Below are 27,391 nucleotides of genomic sequence, written 5' to 3'. Positions count from 1 at the left end.
TCACTTGCTGGCCGCGTGGATTAATGCGCCCACTGTAGTCCTGAGTTCTTGTCCTTCGCTGGTTCAAGCCCACAAGATGACGAACTTATTATCAACTAAAAAATTCCCCTTCGGTAACATATATGAAAATATATTATTTCTGAGGTAGAGCGAACTCGATATTAAAGGACGTTTGTAGCTTACTGATTGTATATGAATCACGGTGATGTGATAAAAGTCATAATATGGCTGTGTCGACAAACGCATTACACACGGTCAACATGGCAGAGGTGGGTGGATATCGTCTCCAAATACAAACACCTGAGTTCGACGGGGATTTGTACATGGGAGCCGATATCCACTTATACCTCACTTGCTGGCGCGTGGGTTAATCGTCCACTGTAGTCCTGAGTTCTTGTCCTTCGCTGGTTCGAGCCCACGGGATGACGAACTTATTATCAACTAAAAAATTTCCCTTCGGTACCATATATGAAAATATATTATTTCCGAGGTAGAGCGAATTCGATATTAGAGGACGTTTGTAGCTTACTGATTGTATATGAATCACGGTGATGTGATAAAAAGTCATAATATGGCTGCGTGCGACAAACGCATTACACGGTCAACATGGCAGAGGTGGGTGGATATCGTCTCCAAATACAAACACCTGAGTTCAACGGGGGAGGTAGAGAGAATTGGATATTAAAGAATGGTTGTAGGTTACTGATTATATATATATATATATATATATATATATATATATATATATATATATATATATATATATATATATATATATATATATATATATATATATATATATATATATATATATATATATATATATATATATATATATATATATATATATATATATATATATATATATATATATATATATATATATATATATATGTATATGTATATACTGTATACATGTATATATACATATATACACAAATATATATATACATACATAATATACATACAGTATATACATATATATAAATACATACACACATATAATGTACATATACATTATATATACTGTATATATACATATTGATTGATTAATTGTGGGTTATCTGGCGTCACACTACCAGGGTCACCGACGCCGAATACTAAATGTGATCTTTTCACTTTTATAGTGTTATAAAAATTAAAATTAAAATTCTGCTAAAAATTAAAATTATATATATATATATATAAATATATATATATATATATATATATATATATATATATATATATATATATATATATATATATATATATATATATATATATATATATATATATATATATATATATATATATATATATATATATATATATATATATATATATATATATATATATATATATATATATATATATATATATATATATATTATATATATTTACAAAAAAGACATCTAATAACTAGTGACTGAGTGGAATGCCTTGCAGCAAGAGATTATAGTCATTCAAACATGATGGGATGGTGAAAGTGGGGAAAGTAAGGATGCCATATTTACCATAATGATAGGATTATGTACTAAATATCTGCCATATCTGAGGCATGGTATTACTTCGAAGTTGGAAATGTAACATTACATGGCCTGTGAAATAGAAAAGCCATGAAATATCATATTTCACCTGATAAACTTCCCAATAAATGAACGATACGTGTGGCATAGTAGGTTGTTTACAAACTGTGGTTACCCTTACATGCCTGTAAGTACACTTCTTCTTCTTTAACATGCTTTTTTCCCATTTTTGTATGGGGTAAGCACGATGCCTTCTTTTGAAGGACTTTGATTTGGCTTTGGGGCAGACCGTAGTCTCGGTTGGCTCCCCTGCCTGACATTGCTTACACCCCGGTAGCTTACATACATGTCTTACACCAGTCACCATCGCCCTTTCTCCCAGCAGCGAGAAGTTGTTGCACAGTTAGGTGGACATTTTGAGATGTGTGAGGTGTCTTATGTTTTTAGGAGATGTTGGAGTGGCTTTGTTTGTGTGCGTTTTAGTCTGTAACACCCATTTGCTTTTAAGCAAACCTATCTGTTGATTACATACATAATCCCTAGGGGTGTCTACACGGATAGCAAAGTTTCTGCCTCTCTGACAGGTCAGCTGCAGATTTGAACCCGCGTCACAGACTACACTGACCCACCCTAACCTCCTTGTGCCCCACCCAGGTAAGTTGTAATCCGTTTTCTTCTCAAGGTCATGTGGGAAAGTTTGATGAGGTATTTTACCAGTTGAAAAATTTATAGAAAATAAATATTATGCACCGGTTGTTTACAAATAATTCATAGTGGTAATTTGCTTTTACTATGAAAATGACCTTTTGCCCTTACAGGACTTTATGTATAAATGCCCAGAAAGTTTCTTTCTCTTTCTCTCATCTCCTACCATCCTTATTTGTACTATAATTGTTCCTACCTACTGAAAAAAATAGTGTAATTTACGCTTGTAGGATTTACAAAAAAAAAAATGGTACTTTTACCTACTAATGCCGTCTCCTATGAATACATAAGAATGTCATGAAAACAAGTAGAAGGAAACATCTGGACTCTCATCCACTGTGATAGGGCATTTACACAGAATTACTGATAAACTTCCCCTAAGGGAAAAACGGAAGCCTTGGCAGCATTACCAACGTCGGTGTTTGGAGTAGAACTGTCACTGTCTCAGAGCATTATCGCAAATCTCATCCATGTCCGTCACCAATGATAGCCACACTTAAGAATGTTGTTATAACTCTATAATCTAGCTCAATATGTTGTAGTTCAGTGCTGTACTGACATAGAATAACAGACTTACATATGGTAACAATTTTAAAGCTGGTATTAAGGCAGGAAAAGGCAAACGTATATATATACGTGAATAATCTTTGTGACAAAAAGTAGCCAACCATATATGTATGTGAACAGTCTACGAAGGGTTTAACTACTATATTAAGGTTTTCTATGATAGAGGGTACTAGTTACATCTCCCCAGGGAGGATGATGTGCATTCATGTCTCTAAAAATAGGGAAATGATGATGTGACCTGATTATTCAAAAGCATGAAGCTGTCATTTGGTACGGGACTACCAAGAGGCAAATATAAGGAGCAAATTGCATACTTTCTTTCCACAGAGTTCTGAAATGCAACAGCTTGTAGGACATTCATTTGGGATAGGACCTGCCTAGCACTGTTTCCTGCAGTACAATACAAAACACAGAAATACCAAGAATCCTGACTTTCATTTAGCTCTTCACTGGATGGGTCGATATCGTACTTGCCTAGCACTCTGCTAGGCCCACGTTCGATTCTCCGGCCCGCCAGTGAAGAGTTAGAGGAATTTATTTCTGGTGATAGAAATTCATTTCTCGCTATAACGTGGTTCAGATTCCACAATAAGCTGTAGGTCCCGTTGCTAGGTAACCTATTGGTTCTTAGCCACGTAAAATAAGTCTAATCCTTCGGGCCAGCCCTAGGAGAGCTGTTAATCAGCTCAGTGGTCTGGTTAAACTAAGGTATACTTAACTTTTTTTTCAATTACATTTATCTCAGCCCCTAACAATTCCATTGGATATGAGACATTTACTTTCAATAGTGCTTGGAACTCATGGAGTTACAGGTCCATATCAGGTAACTTTGTGATTTTTATTTTTCTAACTGAAGGTGTTTGTGGTTTGTTATTTCTGGGTTTAGAAAAGAGGTTTGATGATAACAGATCAGATTGACTTTGAAACTTGAAGAAAATTGTCTCCACACTGAAGAGGGAGGATGGCACTCCAAAACTGTTCGTGCTTTCAAATACATCTGTTCTTCAATTTGTGTTTTTTTTTTTTTTGTAAGAAAAGAGGTTTCTTATTGGTCTTTAAACCCTCTTTGGCAAATGAATTTGCTGTTGGTGTTTTATCTCCAACCTTCCTTGTTACATCCAAAAAGTGATTAGCCTTTATGTAAGAATCTTATTACAGAAGGTTTTCATCTGTAATCTGCAGAAGGACAAGACACTGTAGTGCAGAAACTAAGGACACAATAGAAGTATTGTACAACCCAGTTAGACTGGGAGAACATCTGATGTCTCAGGGGAGACAACTACAGATGATGGCCCTTTTAAGGGTCACTTTAATTAAAAGAATTATCTGAAGGTCACTCCAAAGATTTTGAAAGATATCTAATCTTGTTAGTGCTCTGCACTGACTCAATAGCTGACCATGAAAACTTTGTGGTGTAGCTTATTCATGTTGAAAGACATTGTTTTTTATATATACCCTGAGTGCTGGATTTTTTGCATTATCTCCAATTAATTTACATTCTGTATTTAGATTTAATTCACTTTTGGGCTGGGAATCTCCACTTACCTAGGGCTGGGCATTTCTTTGTGAAACCCTTGTTTAAAACTGAGGTGAACCCTAGAATGGATGTACATTTCTTTTTACAAGACCAAGGCATCACACCTTTTCCCAATATTTCAAAAGGCTACGCCTTTTTGTAACACAAACTGAGTTGTTTTATCTTTTCAAGACCTTTCAAGGTTATGTATTTTTCTTACAAAACCTGGGTGGTGTTGTGCCGTTACTGATATTTTTGAAAGTTTTGCCTTAATTTGCAGGACCAAGGTGGTGTCACATCATTTCAAATATTCTTAGGTTATGCATTTTTCACATATATGTAGGTGAGGTTATACATTTTCTTAATATTTTTTATACTTAAGCATTTTTTCAAGGCATAGGTGGCGTTAAATCACTACCCAATATTTTGGGTAATGTGTAATATTTTTGAAGGCTATGCATTTTTCTTGCAAGAACTAGGTGGTTATATATTGTCCTATTTGCATGACCTAAGTACTGTAGTATTACATCTTTTCCAAATACTTTTCTTTCAAGACCTACATGTCACATCTTTTGCTTGCAAAACCTAGGTGGTGTTACTTAGTTTCCTAAAAAATATTTAAAGATTATATTTTTTTGCAAGACCTATGAAGTGTTACATCTCTCCCTAATACTTTGGAAGCTTATACATTTCTCTTGCCCGACTTATCTTTTCCTAATATTTTTTATGCAATTTTTAACACAATTCCTCAATGGAGTCACGTAATTTCCTAATACAGTATACTACAGTAACTTTGAAGGTTCTGCACTTTTTTGCAAAACCTAGGCAGTGTTCATTTTTTCCTTATATTGTTGAAGGTTGTGCATGCTTTCGCACATGATATAAGAGGTGTCACATCTTTCCTAATAATTTTTAAGGTTATGCATATTTCTTGCAAGATGTAAGTGATGCTGCATCTTCTCCAAGGTGGTTAGTACACTTGAATTTCAAGATCTGAGCATAATTTATAGTTTTATTCGAGGTTTTCCATCTTATCCCAACATATGGTCTACAACTGACTTCTAAAGATCTTCTTTTCTACCTGGTATTACAGCACAATTTATCATAGGAGGAATATCCAAATCTGAAACACTGTAACACTGTTGAGATTTTTACCTGAATGAACAGACTAACATTCTCTTGTTTTATGATATACAAATGGAGGGTACATCATGATCCTAAATGTAATGTTGATTTTTGTGGTTCTAAGAACATTCCTATATACCCTTCACACTTGTTATGGCACATGTCCAGTATTGCCTCCTCAGTCAAGTCACACATCTCATTAAAAATCCCTTTTCCATAACTAACAATAAGAGGTGGTCTGATGTCTGCCAACATCTCACTACCATCTTCCATTACGTGGCTGAGCATTTCTAGCTCGATCATAATTTAGCACGAATGAGAATGGCTTTCCTGCCAAATCAATAAATGTCTCCATACCCTATACAAGCTACCTGACTTTGAAAATATTTGGTAAAATTAAAATAGCTATAATTGTCTCATCTTGCAATTGCAACAAGCCACTTTAAGGTTTTGGGTATTTTTTTTTTTACAGTAGTTTGCGGGCCATAGACTCTTTGTCACATCATTCAGTTGGGCAATAAATAACTAAATTTCTTGTGTTGTCAAGTCCTCCACATTTGGTAAAATCATTGCTAAATAAATCTGACACATTGCCCCTTGCGTTGAACGATTCTTCAAGGTTTTCAAGATATCCATGATTACAACTTTTAATTATCTTCTGTGAAGTTCATCAGATTTTGCAAATTTTTCCAAATCTTTGCAAATTTTTCCAAATCTTTTAAATGACATAAAATATTACTAGAATCCCGTGCGCTAGGTTAATTTTTAAATATTTAAAAATAATCAACCTTCAATTACCTATATCTCATATGCTTTGAACCTGGCAGCACACAATTACAGCCAATATCATTGGAGCCTCTCTCTTTTTTCTTACTAGCCAGTGCAATATAAAAGCCTCTCCTTTTCTTTTTGGCCAGTGAATGAAGAAGCTCTCTTTTTTTCTGATTAGCTAGTGCAATGTAGAAGCCTCTCTTTTTCTTATTAGCCAATGCAATGGAGAAGACTCTCTCTTTTTTTTTCTTATTAGCCACTGCAATGTAGAAGCTTCTCTCTATTTCCTACAGCCAGTGCAATGTAGAAGCATCTCTCTTTTTCTTATTAGCCAGTGCAATGCAAAAGCCTCTCTCTATTTTTCTTATTAGACAGAGCAATGTAGAAGCATCTCTCTTTCTTATTAGCCAGTGCAATGCAGAAGCCTCTCTCTCTTTTTCTTATTAGCAAGTGCAATGCAAAAGCCTCTCTCTTTTCCTTATTAGCCAGTGCAATGTAGACGCCTCTCTCTTATTTCTTATTAGTCAGTGCAATGTAGACGCCTCTCTCTTATTTCTTATTAGTCAGTGCAATGTAGACGCCTCTCTCTTATTTCTTATTAGTCAGTGCAATGTAGACGCCTCTCTTATTTCTTATTACCCAGTGCAATGTAGATGCCTCTCTCTTATTTCTTATTAGCCAGTGCAATGTAGACGCCTCTCTCTTATTTCTTATTAGCCAGTGCAATATAGAAGCCTCTGTTTTTTTCTTATTAGTCATTGCATTGTAGAAGGCCCTCTCTTTTTTTATAAGCTCTTGCAATGTAGAATCATTTCTTATAGCCAGTGCAATGTAGAAGCATCTCTCTTTTTTCTTATTAGCCAGTGCAATGTTGAAGCATCTCTTACCTTACTAGCCAGTGCAATGCAGAAGCCTCCATGTCTTTGTTATTAGCTGGTGCAATGTAAAAATCCCTCTCTTTTTTATTATTAGCCAATGCAACGCAGAAGCCTCTCTATTTTTCTTATTAGCCAGTGCAACGTAGAAGCCCCTCTCATTTTTACTTGTTAGCCAGAGCAATAAATAAGCCTCTCTCTTTTTTCACACTAGCCCATGTAATGTACTGTAGAAGCCTCTCTTTTTCTTCTTAGCCAGTCCAATGTAGAAGCCTATCTCAATTTTTATTACCCAGTGCAATCTAAAAAGACTCATTTTTTCTTATTAGCCAGTGCAGAGTAGCAGCCCCCTCTCTTTTTTTTTTCTTATTAGCCAATCCAATAAAAAGCCACTCACTTTTTACTTATTTGCCATTACAATTTTAGAAGCCTTCCTCTTTTTCTTATTAGTAGAAGCTTCTTCATTACCAAAGCCTCTCTCTCTCTTTTTCTTATTAGAATGTGCAATGCAGAAGCCTCTCTTTTTCTTAGTGACCAGTGCAGTGTAGAAGCCTCTCTCTTTTCTTCTTATTAGCCAGTGTAACATAGAAGCCTCTCTTTTTTCTTATTGACCAGTGCAGTGTAGAAGACTTTCTCCTTTTCTTATTAGCTAGTGCAATAAAAGAACCTCTCTTTTTCTTATAGCCAGTGCAATGTAGATGCCTCTCATTTCTTATTACTTAGTGCAATGTAAAATCTCCTCTCTTTTTTTATTGGCCAGTGCAACGTAGAAGCCCTCTCTCTTTCTCTTTTTAGCCAGTGTAATGCAGAAGCCTTTCTCTTTCTTATTAGCCAGTAAAATATAGAAGTCTCTCTCTCTCTTTTTCTTATTAGCCAGTGCAATGCAGAAGCCTCTCTCTCTCTTTCTTATTATACCAGTGGAATGAAGAAGCCTCTCTCTCTTTTTCCTATTAGCCAGTGCAATGTAGAAGCCTTTCTCTGCTTTTTCCTATTAGCCAGTGCAATGTAAAAGCCTCTCTCTCTTTTTCTTATTAGCAAGTGCACTGCAGAAGCATCTCTTTTTCTTATAGCCACTGTATTTGGAAGCATTTATCTTTATTTTTAAAATCTAGTGCATTGTAGAAAACTCTCTGTTTCTTATTAGCCAGTGCATTGTAGAATCCTCTCACTTTTTTTCTTAGTATCCATTGCAATGTAAACGACTTTTTTTTCTTATTAGCCAGTGCATTGTAGACAACACTCTTTTCCTTATTAGCCAGTGCAATGTAGACGCCACTCTCTTTTTTTTCTTAATAGCCTGTGCAATGTAGAAGCCCCTCTCTTTTTTTCTTAATGACCAGCGCAATGTAGACGTCCCTCTCTTTTTTTCTTAATAGCCAGGTCAATATAGTAGCCACTCTCTTTTTTTCTTATTAGCCAGTGCAATGTAGAAGCCACTCTCTTTTTTTCTTAATAGCCAGTGCAATATAGAAGCCTCTCTTTTTTCCTTATTAGCTAGTGCAATGTAGAAGCCACTCTCTTTTTTTCTTATTAGCCAGCGCAATGTAGAAGCCACTCTTTTTTTCTTACTAGCCAGTGCAATGCAGAAGCCACTCTTTTTTTCTTATTAGCCAGTGCAATGTAGAAGCCACTCTCTTTTTTTCTTATTACTAGTGCAACGTAGAAGCCACTCTCCTTTTTCTTATTAGCCTGTGCACCATAGAAGCTACTCTCTTTTTCTTATCAGCCAGTGCAATGTAGAAGCCTCTCTCTTTTTTTCTTATTAGCCAGTGCAATGCAGAAGCCACTTTTTTTCTTATTAGCCAGTGCAATGCAGAAGCCACTCTTTTTTTTCTTATTAGCCAGTGCAATGTAGATGCCATTTTTTTCTTATTACCAGTGCAACACAGAAGCCACTCTCTTTTCTTCTTATTAGCCAGTGCAATGTAGGAGCCACTTTTTTTTTTTTTATTAGCAGTGCAATGTAGCAGGTACTCTCTGTTTCTCTTATCAGCCAGTGCAATGCAGAAGCCACTATCTTTTTTTGTCATTAGCCAGTGCAATGTAGAAGGTACTCTGTTTCTCTTATTAGCCAGTGCAATGCAGAAGCCACTCTCTTTTTTTCTTATTAGACAGTGCAATGTAAAAGTCCCTCTTTTTTTTTCTTAATAGCCAGTGCAATGTAGAAGTCACTCTCTTTTTTTCTTATTAGCCAGTGCAATGTAGAAGCCACTCTCTTTTTTTCTTATTAGCCAGTGCAATGTAGAAGCCACTCTCTTTTTTTTTTATTAGCCAGTGCAATGTGGAAGCCACTCTCTTTTGTTCTTATTAGACAGTGCAATGTAGAAGCCACTCTCTTTTTTTTCTTATTAGCCAGTGCATTATAGAAGCCTCTCTCTTTTATTACTGCCCATTGCAATGTAAAAGCCACTCTTTTCTTCTTATTAGCCAGTGCAATGCAAACCTCTCTCTCTCTCTCTGTCTTTTTCTATGACCCAATGCAATGTAGAAGCCTTTCTCTTTTTTCTTATTAGCTAATGCAATTCAGAAGTCTCTCTCTTTCTCTTACTAGCCAATGCATAATAGAAGCCACTCTTTTTTTATTAGCCAATGCAATATAGAAGCCACTCTTTTCTTTTTATTAGCCAGTGCAATGCAAACCTCTCTCTCTCTCTCTCTTTCTTGTTAGCCAGTGTACTGTAGAATCATCTCTCTCTTATACCCACAGCATTTTGGAAGCCTCTCTCTTTTTTATCAGCTGGTGCAATGCTGAAGCCCCTCTTTCTTTTTCTTAGCCAGAGCAATGTAGAAGCTTCGCTCTTTTCCTTATTAGCCCGTGCAATGTAGAAGCTTCATTCTTTTTCTTATTAGCCAGTACATTGCACATGCATCTCTATTTTTCTGGTATTAGCCAGTGCAATCTAGAAGCCCCCAATTTTTTCCTATTAGATAGTGCAAAGTAAAAGCCCCTCTTTTTTACTCTTATTAGCCAGTGAAATAGTGCAATGTAGAATCTTCTCTTTTTTTATTAGCTGGTGCAATGCAAGCCTCTCTTTTTCTTAGCCAAAGCAATGTAGCAGAAATTTTTTTTTCTTATTAGCCATTAGCCAGTGCAATTTTTCTACCTTGCACTGGCTAATGAGTAAAAAAAAGAGAGGGCTTCTATATTGCACTGGTTAATAAGAAAAGAAGAGAGTGGCTTCTATGTTTCACTGGCTAATAAGGAAAAGAGAGAGGCTTCTACATTGCACTGGCTAACAAGAAAAAGAGAGGCTTCTACATTGCACTGGCTAAAAAGAAAAGGAGAGAGATGCTTCTACATTGCACTGGCTAATAAGAAAAAAGAGGTTTCTACATAGCACTGGCTAATAAGAAAAAGAGAGAAGCTTGTACATTGCACTGGCTAATAAGAAAAAGAGATAAGCTTGTACATTGCACTAGCTAATAAGAAAAAGAGAGAGGCTTCTGCATTGGACTGGCTAATAAGAAAAAGAGAGGGGCTTCTACATTGCGCTGGCTAATAAAAAAAAGAGAGAGGCTTTTACATTGCACTGGCTAATAAGAAAATGAGAGGGCCTTCTACATTGCACTGGCTAATAAGAAAAAGAGAGAGGCTTCTACATTGCACTGGCTAATAAGAAAAAGAGAGAGGCTTCTATATTGCACTGGCTAATAAGAAAAGGAGAGGGGCTTCTACATTGCACTGGCTAATAAGAAAAAGAGAGAGGCTTCTACATGGCACTGGCTAATAAGAAAAGAGAGAAACTACTCTGTATTGTACTAGTTACTAAGAAAAGATAGAGACTTGCCTTGCATGGGGTAATAAGAAAAAAAAAAAGGTGCTTCTACACTGCACTGGCTGATAAGAAAACAGAGGCTTCTACGTTGCGCTAGGTAATGAGAAAAAAGGAAATGCTTCTACATTGCACTCTCTATCTTATTAACCAGTGCAACACAGAAGCCCCTCTTTTTCCTATTAGCCAGTGCAATGTATAAGCCTCACTCTTTTTCATATTGGCCAGTGCAATGTAGAAGCATCTCTCTTTTTTCCTTATTAGCCAGTGCAATACAGAAGCCCTCTTTTTTATTTATTAGCCAGTGCAATGTAGAAGCCTCTATCTCTTTATCTTCTTAGACACTGCAATGTGGAAGCCTCTCCCTTTTTCTCTTATTAGCCAGTGCAGTATATAGGCCTCTCTCTTTCTCTTATTAGCCAAAGCAACATAAGAGCCCTCTTTCTTTTCTTATTAGCTAGTGCAATTTAGAAGCCTCGTCTTTTCTTCTTACTCGAAAGTGCAATGCAGAAGACTCTATCTCTCTTGTTTTATTACTAGCTAGTGCAATGCAGAAGCCTCTCTCTCTTTTTCTTATTAGCCTGTGCAATATAGAAGTATCTCTCTCTTTCTCTTATTAGCCAGTGCAATGTAGAAGCATCTCTCTCTTTTATTCTTATTTGCCAGTGCAGTGTAAAAGCCCATCTCTTTCTTATTAGCCTATGCAATGCAGAAGCCTCTCTCTTTCTTCCTTATTGACCAGTGCAGTGTAAAAGCCTCTCTTTTTTCCTTATTGACCAGTGCAGTGTAGAAGCCTCTCTTTTTCTTATTAGCCAGTGCAATGTAGAAGTCTCTCTCTTTTTTCCTGACTGACCAGTGCCCATGTAAAAGCCTCTCCCTTTTTCTTATCAGCCAGTGCAATGTAGAAGCATCTTTTTTTATTTTCTTATTAGCCATTGCAATGTAGAAGGTTCTCTCTTCCTCTTATTGGTGGAACGTAAAAGCCTCTCCATTTTTTCTTATTAGTCTGTACAATGTAGAAGCCTCTCTACTTTCTTATCAGCCAGTGCAATGCAGAAATCCCTCTCTTTTTTCTTATTAGCCAGTGAAATGCAGATGACTATCTTTTTTTTATTATACAGTGCAATGCACAAGCCTCCCTCTTTTCTTCTTATAGGCCAGTGTAATGTAGAAGTTCATCTTTTATTTTTTTAACCAGTGCAATGTAAAAGACTCTCTCTTTCTTCTTATTAGCCATTGAAATGTATAAGCCCTTCTCTCTTTTTTTCTATTGGTCAGTATAATGCAGTAAAAAGAACATACATCTCTCAACTTATCTTCAAGTACTATTGTAGCATCTCTTATAATTTTGTTAACAGGTATGATAACAAAATAAATGAAATAGTATTCCATTACTGAAAACATAATGTACAAAAATGTAAATACTTAAGAAATGTGCCTCCATGCTACCATTCATGGTTAGATTCAATACCACCTTGTGATGTCTGCTGTCAGTATCAAATCACACACAAAAAAAATAAATAAAAAATGATTATACCTTTTATCACATCTTTTAGTGGCCTACATGGTTTCCATTGCACAGTAAGATCTCATAGAATCTTCTTTTCCAGCAGGTATTTGCAAGTCATCATCTGGGGGACATTTTGGGTTTTATTCCTACTCTCATTAAACTTTTATAGTGTTCTTGATATCCTATTCAGCCTTTTGTGAATTACTTAGCTATTTGATACAACTTCTTCATCGACTTCCTTGACATATTCTTTTGTCTGTAACTAAGCTTTAACACACATTTCTTCATTCACCAACCAAATTTGATAGAACATAAGAATGAGGATTCTCCCTTTGTTTTCATGCTCAACAGAATTAATTCTGCCAGTCTTGTATACATACTATTTTGGTCACTAATTCACTGAATATGAGACTCTTCCTCATTTTATCAAGCAACCTTATGGCACATGTCAAACAATTATTCCCCACATTTTCTTATGGAAATTAGCCATCCTCATACACTTCATAAACTCAGGAACTCTCGTTTATTACCTGGTTTTGGAATTTCCTCCTAGTCTCTGTTATTCTTATTCATATAATCTTCCTTGCTCTAAGATGTGGATCTATCACTTTCTCTGAGAATAGGCGCTAAGCTCCTAGTAACTGTGCTTCTTGCTGGGGAATCAGAGATCAGTTTAGAAAAATACCCTGAAACTTAAAACACAGCTGTGGCCAGCTTGACCAAACTTACAAAGGTGGTCACAATCAAGTTGAGCCTGGCTGTAGATATTTCATAGAGGATTTGGGCAACTGATTAATCTGGGCAGATATTGATGATGCTAGGAGACCATGAGCATTCTTAGAAAACTTGGGGGTTTCTGCAGAACCATGTAGTCCAGTGTATCTTCCTCCTGCTTTCCCCGTGTAACAGGCTGGACTTAACTTTGGACTGAGAGAGACACTGCTTCACTCTGCCTCTAGACCGAGGCTGCCTCCAAAAACAGATCTATATCAACAAAAAATTTAAACAGCACCTAACAAGTTTAGTTCACCTCCACAATGGATGGTGTGGTGAAATCCATACTTAATTTGGCAAACATAAATCAGCAGGGGTCCCTAACTCTCAGGATGGGGTCTATGCATTAAGGGGAGTGCAGACCTCAATACTTTTTCGGCTAAGTCATCTACTGGATATTTAAGACAATTTTCAGCTGTTGTTCTAGATGTATGATATAGTCCGTTCAGAAAATAATCCTCTGGATGAATGTCTCAAATATACCAAATATCATCCCAGGAGTATACAGATTATGTGTCTATATCTACTGTCACTCAATAAATGATCTGAAATATATTTGTCTTGGTACTAGTACGAAAACAACAAAGAAATTAAATGAGATTCAGTTCAGCTAGAAGAGCAATGCATCCTACAGACTCACTTTGTGACCGTGTTTTATTATAAAAATATAAAAACTGTCATTTCAGGTAAACCGTACAGTTTTATTCCCTGTCAATGCATTTCAAGGTTCTTTAGATTTGTATTTAAACCTGAATGATGATACACTGTGAACTACTCCAATTGTAAGGGCCTTAACTGCCATCAAGAAAAAACCTCAGAGAGGAATTCTACATACGTTGTACTGATATCTGGATGTTTTGAAATGACGTCCCAAGTACTTCTTTTATTGCATAAAAGGTTATGCTTAGTTGGCGCTGTTGGAACATGATTTGCATCATCGCAAAAAGTCCTCACCTGTTGGAAAAATATAATACTCTGTAATCACTGGCATGCAGTATTATAGAAAGCCCACTTATCTTTTAAAAAAAATTCCCAAAAATAGATAACTATCAAGTTTACAATATTGTGTACGGAAGGATCAGATAAACTAATAAGAATAATGAAGTTATAGCAACATTTTCTTACTCTGTACATGAAAATTTAATTTGGTACCAAGAGAGTAACTTACTAGATATATGCCCTGGGTTTCACTCAACAAAAACATATATACAGTACATACATACTGTACAGTATGTATATGTATATATATATATATATATATATATATATATATATATATATATATATATATATATATATATATATATATATATATATTGTGTCCAAGTACCTGGTTACTACACCATTAATCACAGAATTCAAAATTTTACCTCACTTCAGCCAGATACCTGAACTCTCATAACAATAAAACTAAGACTGAGTACTCTAAAGGCAACTGAGATCCCTTAAAACGCTTATTAATCACATGGAAGATCAAACTAAGTTTATCAAAACAAGTGTGAGGGCATCACTCCATCAAGCAACATTAAATGTTTCCCTGGTCTAAATTCACTTCAGCAAAACTAAAGGAACAAAACATGTTTATCACTTTGCCTTATGCACACAATTAACCCCATAAAAAAAATTTTTAAATTCAAATTTTATAATTAGAATTCACAATCTGAAAAAATTTACTATTACTTGAAAAAACACAAAGTTTAATTAATTCTTGAGGTAAATTACAAAGCTTAATTTATCAAGAAATTGAATTAATCACGCAAAATTTAAACTATTCAGAAATACTTCTGATTTGAAAAGAAAATTGACGTAATAAAAATTTAATCAAGTATGCAATGTTAAATTATCAAGACATATTTAAAATGCTAAGTAAATAAATCACCACTATATAAAATATGAAAAATTAAGAGATTGCAAACAATAATACACAAAAGATTTACCAAAACAATTTCCCTAAGGCAAAACTCCCTTAATATACCTTATTATACCAAGGTAATAATAGGTAAAATTCACTTTCCCTTACACAAGCTTGTGAAAACTTTCACACAATTTACTCCAAATGGAGCTGCTTGAGATTCACAAAACACTTTTGATAGGCGCCGTTACAAATATATACACTTGTTACCATTACTATCATTAGCAGATCTCAAAAGCTAAGATTAATATCAATGACCACACAAATATTTTACATTAACTTCTCTCTTGAGAAGAAAGAGAGAGAGAGAGGGGGGAAACCACATGAAAGGTCTCTGAAATCAGAATGAGCAAATTTTATTATTCCAGCTAGAAATGAAACAATCAGATGATGTCATTATTAACCCTCTCTCTCGTACTAGGTATCATGGGCTTCTCATAGAAGCCAGCCCTAAAACCATGCATATCTTTTTAATAACTCGATATAGTGTCCCCAAAATTTATCCAACCCATAGCCTGTTTTCTCTACTTGACCTCTATAAATTAGAGAAAACATTTCTCCCCAAAATAAATCCATAATCTACTCCCGAAAATAATATTCAAAACTACGCCAAAAATTCGGCCTCTCTCTGGCAAGACTAGCTTATTTTGCCAAAGTGTTTCCCAGGTGAAAGCAGCCTCTCGCTATTTGCTGGCTTTGTTTCCACTCACGTGTTTGTAACGCTGTCACAAAGTCATCCCAAGGATCGAAGTCGCCCTACATCCCCAAATTTGATTAAGAAGTAATTGGTGCTCCTCCCTCAGATCCGTTAAATCATTTTCCTGACTTTGAGGAACAAAATTTTCACTGTAATCCATATTTGTAAAAAAAAAAAAAAAAAAAAAAAAAAAAAAGTCAGTCAGTCATCGTACAATAAGCTAGCTGTGTTTAATTGTGTTGAAATCAAGAACATCCCTCTGAACTGTAATTCATAATGATGCCAGTTAGTTACCTGCTAATGAATTACTCTGTATTTCTAATTTAGCAGAAATAAATCCTTTATGAAGTCTCATATATATGGTAATATTGTTCTATGTAAAACAAAAATGCAGAAAAATACAAAATTACTTTGAGAACCATAAAATATAAATTTGAAATATTCTTAGGATATGGCAACATTATCATACAGGGGTATTATATTGTGGTCCCGGTACATTTACAGTCTCACTAACGAACTTTCTTGATAGTAAATATAGGAGACATATATATATATATATATATATATATATATATATATATATATATATATATATATATATATATATATATATATATATATATATATATATATATATATATATATATATATATATATATATATATATATATATATATATATATATATATACACATATACACACACACACACACCGGTAGGGTCTATGCACATGTGCGTGCACACACACACACACACAATATATATATAGCAAATATATGTATATATAATGTTTGTGTGGTGTACATATGTGCAAGCGCATGTCATGTGTTATGTCCACATATCCAAAATGTACAGCAAAAATTTTCACACTGTATGAAGGAGTCTGGATTATGGGAAAATGAGTACAGTTATGTCAGTCAGAAGGGCGTCAACATCAGCGTTTTGGTTTCTCTACTATCTATTTCTATATTCATTGGTTTTCTGAAGGTTCACGTACTGACTAATATTTGCTTAAACAATTGAAACTTGCCATATATAACTGAATATGTTTCACTGATATTATCTGTATAATCATATTACATTTAAAAATTACAAGTAAATTATAAGTGAGTACATATTATAAAATATGTAGGTTAATGCGTACTTACGTAATCATTCTTATGTAAAAGAAAAAATGTGAATATGTACTCAGTGTGCCCAGCAGTAATTGTCTAGTGTCCATCTTCAACATGTAAAGCAAAGAATTTCATAAGTAATACAAGAGGAGTCACTTCTTACCATATCAGGAACAGTGTTTTATTCCCTTCATATACAGTGTATATATATATATATATATAATATATATATATATATATATATATATATATATATATATATATATATATATATATATATATATATTATATATATATATATATATATATATATATATATATATATATATATATATATATATATATATATATATATATTATATATATATATATATATATATATATATATATATATATATATATATATATATATATATACACACACACATACATACATATATATCTATATATATATTATATATATAATATACTATATTATATATATATATATATATATATATATATATATATATATATATATATATATATACATACATACAGGTAGTCGTCGACTTACGACCTATGCAACTTACGACTGACCGACTTTACGACTTGCTACGACAATATATAATATTTAATTTTATATTTTGCTAAAATACGTCGAGCGCGCGTACGATACTTTTTCCCACTACCGGCAGCGCGCTCATATCCGAGAGATGCTCAGCTTTTGGCAGCATTCAGTGTGTTTGTCTCGTTCGAAAATGGTAAATGATTCATATTTTTGTAATGTATTTTGTATTTCTATTTTTTGCAAATAAATCAAATGTAATAACAAATTACCGTATTTGATGGCTTATAATACGCATGTCTGCATAGGATGCACCCCAATTTCAGCAGGACATTGAGGGGAAAAAAAATGTTTCCTAGCCTATACTCATATGATTTTGGTAAGTAAAAACTGTAGTATTAGGTTATCATATACATATTGTTTCTTACCAACAGAATCAACAAAAACATTAATAAAGAAGTTATTTACCATATTTATATTTATCAAAATATGCATTATACAATCAGCCATTTACTGCGCGTATGTTGTCTTGCTGAAAGCAACAGAAGGTTTCAATACAAAAATTCATTAATAAAGATGTTTCTTACCGGTAGAATCAACAAAAACATTAATAAAGATGTTACCTACGGTAATATATGTTATATACATCCATTATATATTATAAAAGTATGCAATAAAGGGGTAAAATCCAATAAATAAAAATGTTTCCTATGTAACGGCTCGAGTCTCGTGAGCAACTGAACAAAGCCATGTTATTATTCTTAAAAGAGAATGCTAGCACAAGTTACGAAGTATCAACTCAACGAAGCCTTGTTATTATGCCTAAAGAGAATGGTAGCAGGAATTGTCAACCACCAATTGATCGAAGCCATGTTATGCGTAAAGAGAATGTTAGCAAGAATTGCCAACTACCAACTGAACGAAGCCTTGTTATCCGTAAAGCTCTCGAGATAATCACCAATTGGTGGCAGCACATGTACTGTAAGTCTGTAAATGTGGAATGTGGCGATCCTCTGTAGACGACGATAATGATATTAACACATTTTAATGAAAATATCGATAATAACGTAGATATTGATTACATTACTAGCAGTAGTAATTGCGGTGATGGTAAGTGTGATAATGATAAATAATTATAATAAACTTTGTTTTTTAATAGGTTATTAGGATAACACCGAATGTTAGGCTAGGCTACATCATCTACGTGACGTTTCATGTATAATTTCGGCCAAAATTCTTAAATTTTGAGCCTACATTATGTACATAGGATGCAGGGGGATTTTTTAGGCCATTTAAGTGCGTCTTATACGCCATCAAATACGGTATGAATTTAACCTAGCTAATCAGAATTTCAATGAAACCCACTGCTCTTAGCTACACAAGTGGCAGTACTGACACGTCTTTCGGCGCGTAGATGTACCTTTCAAACCCCAGTGAACATCATTCAGACGGTGTAAATCAAACCTATAAATAAATAAAAGTAAATAATACGTCATACGTATAGCCAATTGGCAATGCAAATGGCGGATAAGAAAATGTAAACAGACCAAACAGATGGTTTGAATGCCTACAATAAAAATGTTAAATACAGTAATAAAAGTAAGTATTAATCAAGGAGTTCAAGCATGATAAAATTTCATATGCTAAACGTAATAACAGGTACTATACATGCACATTTTTGGGATAATATAAAATGTATATGTAGGCTAGTCAGTTGTCTATGAAAATGTAAACAAAAAAATACGTACATGTACACTCGGCAAGAAAAGTGAAGATACAGTTTTCTTTAGATTTCGTTCATCGAATTTTAATTTTTTTCTTGCAGAAAACACATAATCTCGGTAAATTTACTTTAGAATATGAGAATACAATGCAAATTATATCATATATGTTAAATCTGCAAAACAAAAACGTTCAGATACTTAAAAACACCATGCATGTCCGAAGTAATCAGAATTTCTCAGATGACTTCGTTCATAGAGATCTAAAAGAAAGTGTGTGGATATCTCGGTGTAGTACTGTTTATCAGAAAGGCAATATTTACTCGTTTTCCGTTATGAACAGGCTTATTATTGCATCATCATACGAGTTAATGATAATTTCTTTAATTTTTACACATTCATATTTGTATTTCACGGTGTTAAAGGTCAGCTGGAATTAATGGCAGTAAATGTTGTGACAGCTAGGGCAGGTTGACCCAATCTATTTAAATCCGCAAGAGCGTTCTCTATGATGTGCGGAGTACCGCGATAACTTCCGCGGGAAAACACAAGTAACTGGATGTTTCTTAACGTTGCCATAGTCTCTCTCTCTCTCTCTCTCTCTCCATTGCTAAAACATACTATACAAATATAGTATCGCTCAATCTCTAAAAGAAAAAAAAATAATGAAATGAGTAGCTCTACATATAGGCCTAGGCTTACACAACAGCAACTCTCTCTCTCTCTCTCATCGTAACATTGCATTCGTTCCTTTATTGTTCCCCACGTTGCTCAAATTTAACTCTTGATTTCACTATGGAAGATCGCGTTTCCAATTATGCAAGCATTCCATTCATTGCGGTGTCATAAATTCATTTGTATAAGGTTAATTGGTAGGTTACGTCGAAAAATGTTTATTTTGCTCAGAACTGTCGCTGCAGATTACAACTTGAATGAATACTATAAAGCTTACTACTGCATTTAAGTATCAATGATGTCAGAATCGTAGAATATGATTGAAAGTTATAGGAGGTCAAGCAAAAAACCAACACACTAAGACAGAAGCTCCTCCCCTTTCTAAAGTTGCCAGATGTCGCATTATTGAGCAATATACTGTATGTCCGAAGATTTTAAAAAACTGTATCTTCACTTTCCTTGCCGAGTGTACATGTATGTGTGTTTGAATATGGTAAAAAGGATAAAAAGACTGCTCAAACATGATTAAATTTACAGTATTCAATATGCTAAAAAAAAGACAGTACAGTATACAGTACATACTTAGGATATAAAATATGATGGATAATACTGTATACGGTAGGTACAGAATACATGTACATACTCTTATGTGGTTGGTCGACTTACGACGAGATCGACTTACGACCGCTCTGTCAGAACCTAATGCCGTAAAGTAAGTCGACTACCTATATATATATATTTGTGTATATATATATATATATATATATATATATATATATATATATATTTATATATATATATATATATATATATATATATATATATATATATATATATATATATATATATATATATGTGTGTGCCTATGCAGATGAGCACACACAAACACATATATATATATATATATATATATATATATATATATATATATATATATATATATATATATATATATATATATATATATATATATATATATACTGTATAAATAGTAAACCCCTGGATTCGCATTCTCACAATTCGAGGACTCACGTATTCGTGGTATTTTTTCACTGAGAAATATTCACTAAAAATACTATGTGTTCATCTCATTTTCATGCCTAAATGCACTTTTTGCGATAAGGCTATTAAAATGCTCAGGTAATGCTTGAGTTACGATAATTCACCTTATGATAATTCAATTTTGCAATGGGGTAAGCAATTAATACTTTATACCACAATATTATTTGTAAAATATTTATAAATTTTGCGCAGGCAGCAGCGTAATCAGGCAGTGAGAGAGACCAAATTGCAATAGACAACTTTTCCTCCATCTTTTTACCCCATCTTCTAGTTAAAAAAATAGAGGACAATGATTAAAGTGTTGTTAGTAACGTTATACTCTTGTGTAAATGCGTACAGCCATAAACAACCGACCAAGAAACTGTTGTTTTGCTTTTAACCGAATCGGATAACAAAAGCCTTTTACCTGGTATTTCAACCATCGTACAGTAATAAACAATTACCGTATGTTATGGCACAATTGACGTTAAGTAGAATAGGACTGATATATTTTTACATTACACCCTTATTCAGTATGGATAAAAGATCGGCAAGGAAATATACTGCTAAATTTAAGCTGCAAATTGTAGCTGAAGCTGAGAAAACAATGTTCAGGCTGCTAATGACTATACTGTAAATTATCGTGCAACATGGATTAAACACAATCATAATTAAAATGGGAGAGAAAGTATTTTAATCAAAACTACTGTGCATGAAAGAACACACTGCTGTTACTTTTACGCCGATAAACAATAAATAAGTAAAGCTTGTATTATGATGAAGTCAAGTGAAAATAGCGAACGGAATCTTGAAATTTTTTTTACACAAAACAAATGCCCCCAAAACGGCCATCGTCATCCTGTACATCTACTAATGAAAATATATGAATTACAGGTATTCCCCTACTTACGATGGGGTTAGGTTCCAAAAAAACAATCGTTTGTTGAAAAAATCGTAACTCGAATATGGCCTAGCCTACACTAGGGTAATCAGTACCATCTATACATATATGGTAGCCTAGCCTACACTACACAGTATACTTTATACATATATGGTATAGTAATTATTAGTGTCAGCTAATTCTGCAGGTTCAATGCAGATTGACATGATAAGTCAGTATAAAGAGAAATTGAATAACAAACAAGGCCTAGCCTGCACTTTCGCATATCATATATGGTAGACTAGCCTACATTATACTGTATTCTATTTTCACATAACACCATATTATACAAACGTCAAAATAACGAATGTGCATCTTTTCCATGGATCTTTTAAGAAGTTATGCTTTACTACACTGTATCCAGTTGTAAATATTCTTATATATTGCTTTTGCATTATAAATTCTGATCATAGCGATCAAATGTTTTGGTTTGGGAATCGATCACGAGGTCTATTTCGCTGCATTTAACTCAGTTCAGGGGCATTTCTTGCTTCTAGTTAGCGTAAATGAATCTCTAGATACTTTATTTATAAGGGACATATACATTTTTCGTTATACGAAGTGTTTTTAAGTCGAAATATAACTTAAAAATGTCTCGTGAAATTAATTTAGCTATTTTTTCGTTAATAGATGACGTTGGCGGCATGTTTGTTTTGTGTAAAAAAAAATCAACATTCCATTCACTATTTTCTCTTGATTTTATCATCATACTACGAGCTTTTATCGCCGTGAAAACAGCAGTAATATGTGTTCTTTCATGCCCAGTAGTTTTGATTAAAATACTTTCCAATTTTATTTGCGGTTAAGTTTCATCCATGTTGCTAATGCACGATAATTTATAGTCATTAGCAGCTTGAACATTGTTTTCTCAGCTTCAGCTACAACTTGCAGCTTAAATTTACTGTAGCAGTATATTTCCTTGCCGATCTTTTCTACAAACCGGATAAGGGTATAGTGTAAAAATATATCAGGATTTAACGTCATTTTTAACATAACTACGGTTGTTTTTGTTGTTGTTGTGGTTTCCCAGACTCTGTTATGCCAGGAAGCCTGCACCGCGCAAGAAGGACACCATGCTTACTGGATCCGACCATAACTGTGGTAGTATGGATGTTGTGTTGTTGTCTAAGGGCAATCTACTAAGAGATGTGTAATTGTGTGGGGACTAACTTGGCAGAGTGGACATATGTCTGTTTGGGTGTTGTCTATGCGGTGTTTGTAGGTGTTTAGTGATTGGTGATGACCACAGCGAAGTCGAGTCAGGTGTACTCTCTCCAATCTTGAGAGCTGTGTTTCTGTGCTGCTTATGTTGGGTGGGGGGGTGCCGAGTATTTTGTTGTTGGGAAGGTTATTAACCCTTAAACGCCTGTTGGACGTAGCAAACGTTGACTAAAATTGTCTGTTGAATGCTGAGTGGACGTAGCAAACGTCGACTACAAAAAATTTCAACCTTCGGTCAACTTTGACTCGACCGAAATGGTCGAAAAACGCAATTGTAAGCTAAAACTCTTACATTCTAGTAATATTCAATCATGTACCTTCATTTTGCAACAAATTGGAAGTCTCTATCACAATATTTCAATTTATGGTGAATTTTTGAAAAAAATTTTTTTCTTACGCACGTGGTGGTAACTTGGCCGAAAATTTCAGAAATTCTTTCGTCATTTTGTCGTAATTTTGCACTACAACAGAAAATCTCATAGTTGTAGCTTTATCAGTTTTGAAAGCCGTTATATAAATAAAGTTTTATATTGAAAATGAAATGGTAAAAAAACGCAATTGTAAGCTAAAATTTCATTCTAGTAATATTCAATACAACCTTCATTTTGCAACAAAAAATAACAATATTTCGATTTATGGTTGTAGCTTTTTTTACGTCCGCTAAAATTCTTTTTGAAATATTTTCTGTTTTATATTAGTCGTTATAAATCATGTGCGCAATTTCATGTAGAATACAACAGAAAATAACTCATGGTTTCAATCAGTTTTGGTCATATAAATCACGATAACTGCCAAAATTTCAACCTTCAGTCAACTTTAACTCGACCGAAATGGTAAAAACGCAATTATAAGCTAAAACTCTTACATTCTAGTAATATTCAATCATGTACCTTCATTTTGCAACAAACTGGAAGTCTCTAGCACAATATTTCGATTTATGGTGAATTTCTAAAAAAAAAAATTTTTTCCTTACGTCTGTGCTTGCTTAACTCGGCCGACATCTCAGAAATTCTTTCGTCATGTTGTCGTAATGTTTGCATCGTTTTACATTAGTCGTTACATAAACTTTTATATATGAAAATGTGTGCAATTTCATGTAGAATACAAAAGAAACTAGCTCCTGGTTGTAGCTTTTATCAGTTTTGAAATATTTTCACATAAATCACGATAACTGCCAAAATTTCAACCTTCAGTCAACTTTAACTCGACCTGAAATGGTCAAAAAAACGCAATTGTAAGCTAAAACTCTTACATGCTAGTAATATTCAATCGTTTACCTTCATTTTGCAATAAATTGGAAGTCTCTAGCACAATATTTCGATTTATGGTGAATTTTTTAAAAACATTTTCCTTACGTCTCTTGTGTAACTCTGCCGATCATCTCAGAAATTCTTTCGTCTCGTTGTCGTAATATTTGCACCATTTTATATTAGTCGATACATAAAGTTTTATATATGAAAATGTGCGCAATTTCATTTACAATACAACAAAAAATAACTCATGGTTGTAGCTTTTATCAGTTTTGAAATATTTTCATATAAATCACGATAAATAGAAAAAATTCGACTTTCGGTCATCTTTAACTCGACCGAAATGGTCGAAAACTGCAACTGTAAGCTAAAACACTTACAGTCTAGTAATATTCAATCAATTAGCTTCATTTTTCAACAAACGGGAAGTTTCTAGCACAATATTTCGATTTATGGTGAAAAAAAAAAAAATAAATAAATAAATAAATAAATTTTACGTCCCTGTTATTTTAATTCATGCATCATTTTGTGATAATATTTTCTGTGTTGCTTTGATCGTTTTAAAATTTGTTATATACCAAAATCATCGCAATTTAGTGTACAATACAACTAAAAAAAATTAAGTCATAAGCTTTAACCGTTTTGCTTACAGCACGATTTGTATACAATTATATACAAGTTTTTTTTTCGCTGTCATATATTCCAATATTTATATATAATAATGGTAATTTTTTTCATTTCTGATGGTTGCATACTAAACTTCAGGCAATGACAAAAAAATGAGCCAAAAATGAACTCTTAATCTTAAAAACTAAGCGTGCTGTGATTTTTGAAAAACTTTTTTCCGCTTCGGCGCTAACTCACTGAACGCCGCGGCATACGGGAGACGTTTTTTTGTAAATAGGGCTTTGGCGTTAAAGGGTTAAGTGCTTGTCTGGTGAGGTGAGTATGGATGTGCTTTTTGTTTTGTGTGATGTTTGTGGGTGGTGGTATAGAATTCAAGATATTTGTATAGTGTTTGTGTGGTGTATTCGCTATTTGCCTGTGTGTTGGAGGGTGGTCGTGAAGGTAACAGCATGGGCTGTTTGTGTTGTTTATGACCGATGCCAAGAATTGTGCGTCTCTCATGTCTAACTACGGTAATTGTGTATTACCGTTCGATGGTTGAAATACAAGCAAAACAGTTGTTATCCAATTCGGTTATTAGCAAAACAGTTTCTCGTTCGGTTGTTTATGGCTGTACGCATTTTCGCAAGAGTATAAGGTTACTAACAATACTTTTATCATTCTCTTACTTTTTTAACTAGAAGATTGAATAAAGAGATGGAGAAAAGAAGTTGGTCTATTGTAAGCTGGTCTCTCTTGCTGCCTGATTCTACGGCAACTGTGCCCGCTCGAAATTTAAAAATATTTTCTAAATATTGTCGTACCGGTATTAATTGCTAACTCCATCGTAAACTTGAATTATCGTCACTCGTGCACTACCTGTATTTACAAACGCACAAAAATTGCAAACGAACACTGACCATTTTGACTTCCGACACAACGAGAGCAAGTGAGGCCAGCTCATTGAATTAATGTACCTATTCCAGCCTCTCGGGCCAATGTATCGTACACCGTACCCTGCCTGATTGTACGATGTTGCCTGCGCCAGTTACCCACGAAATTTAAAAATACGTATTTTCAAAATATTGTCGTATGGATATTAATTGCTAACCCCATCGTAAAAGCGAATTATCGTAAGTCGAATTATCGTAACTCGAGCACTACCTGTAATTTCACGAGACGTATTTTAACTATATTTCGCCTTAAAAACACTTTGTATAACGAAAAATAACCTTGCCCCATATAAATAAAGTATCTAGAAATACATTTACACTAACTAGAAGCAAGAAAAGTGCTCAGAACTGCGTTAAATGCGGCAAAATAAACACCACGTAAACATTTCCAAACCAAAACATTGATCGCTGTGATTACAATTGATAATACAAAAGCAAAATAAGAATATATACAATATTACTGGATAAAGTGAATTAAGGCATAACATTTTAAAAGATCCATGGAAGAGATGCATATTCGTTATGTTGACATTTGTATAATATGATATGTAAATATAGAGGAGATTATAATGTAGGCTACGCTACTGTGAATGTAGGCTACGCTACTGTGTATGTAAACAATATACCGTAGTGTAGGCTATGCTAATTCTTGTTTGTTATTCAATTTCTCTTTGTATTGAATTATCATAAGACACTTTGCATGAACCTACAGAATTAGCTGATATTAATAATTACTATACCGTGTATGTAAAGAGTATATTTTATAGTGTAGGCTAGGCTACCATATAGTACATGGCACAGAATACCCTAGTGTAGGCTAGGCTATGTTCGAGATAAGTTTTGGTATTTCGTGTGTTTTTTCCAAAAAACGATGGGTTTCTTTTGGAACCTAACCCCATCATAAGTAGGATAATACCTGTATAAGCGTTTTTAGTTTGTTTTGTGTGTGTTTGAACTATCAAAATAGGCACTTCCAAGTGTTTTTAGAAGGGTTCTAAGTATTCACGGGTTTTAGCTTTCTGCAGGGGGGGTGGTACGCATCCCCCGAGAGTATAGGGGTTTACTGTATACATATATATATGATGGAGAAAGAAACAAAGATTAACTCTTTGTTCCATTTACTGGGAACACAACACCACAGCTGTTCCATCATTTGTCGTGACCTCTTCAAAGTGTACCACATTTTTTTTTTTTTTTTTTTTTTTTTTTTTAGCTGGCCTTGTGCCAGCATGGGCTCCTGCTCCTAGAGCAGCCCGTAGAAACACGCTACATTTTCTTTGCGTACTCATGTTTTATTACATGGTGAAGACGGAATTGTAGTGTCCAAAAACATTAATAAATACATTTAAATACAATACAATCAATACAATCAAATTAAAGTACAAAAATGATTTTAACTGAATTTAAGTTGCACAAAAATAATACATTACGTAAATATTTACAATAACCAAAAATTTTGTTTTTAGATCAACCATAATGGAAACAAATCCCACGTGTGCTGATTGTTTGGCAACAAACAAATTTAAATAGAGGTGCGGGGATATGGATTACAGGGAAAGGATGAAGGGTATGGGACGGAGAGAGAGAGA

At 34.0% G+C, this 27,391-nt stretch overlaps 1 protein-coding gene across 1 annotated transcript in view; it reads right to left on the bottom strand.

The window, feature by feature from the left end:
* Window positions 1-27,391, bottom strand: part of LOC136850788 (calcium-activated chloride channel regulator 1-like) — a 308,332-nt gene that overhangs the window by 201,407 nt on the left and 79,534 nt on the right. Inside the window, exon 6 of the mRNA XM_067124788.1 lies at window positions 13,960-14,078. Within this exon, the coding sequence (XP_066980889.1) occupies window positions 13,960-14,078 (119 nt within the window). The remainder of the gene's footprint in view (window positions 1-13,959; window positions 14,079-27,391) is intronic.

Source organism: Macrobrachium rosenbergii, chromosome 3 (genome assembly GCF_040412425.1).
Source record: "Macrobrachium rosenbergii isolate ZJJX-2024 chromosome 3, ASM4041242v1, whole genome shotgun sequence".
NCBI lineage: Eukaryota > Metazoa > Arthropoda > Malacostraca > Decapoda > Palaemonidae > Macrobrachium > Macrobrachium rosenbergii.
Note: the sequence above shows the minus strand (reverse complement) of the source record. Positions and strands in the feature narration are given on the sequence as shown.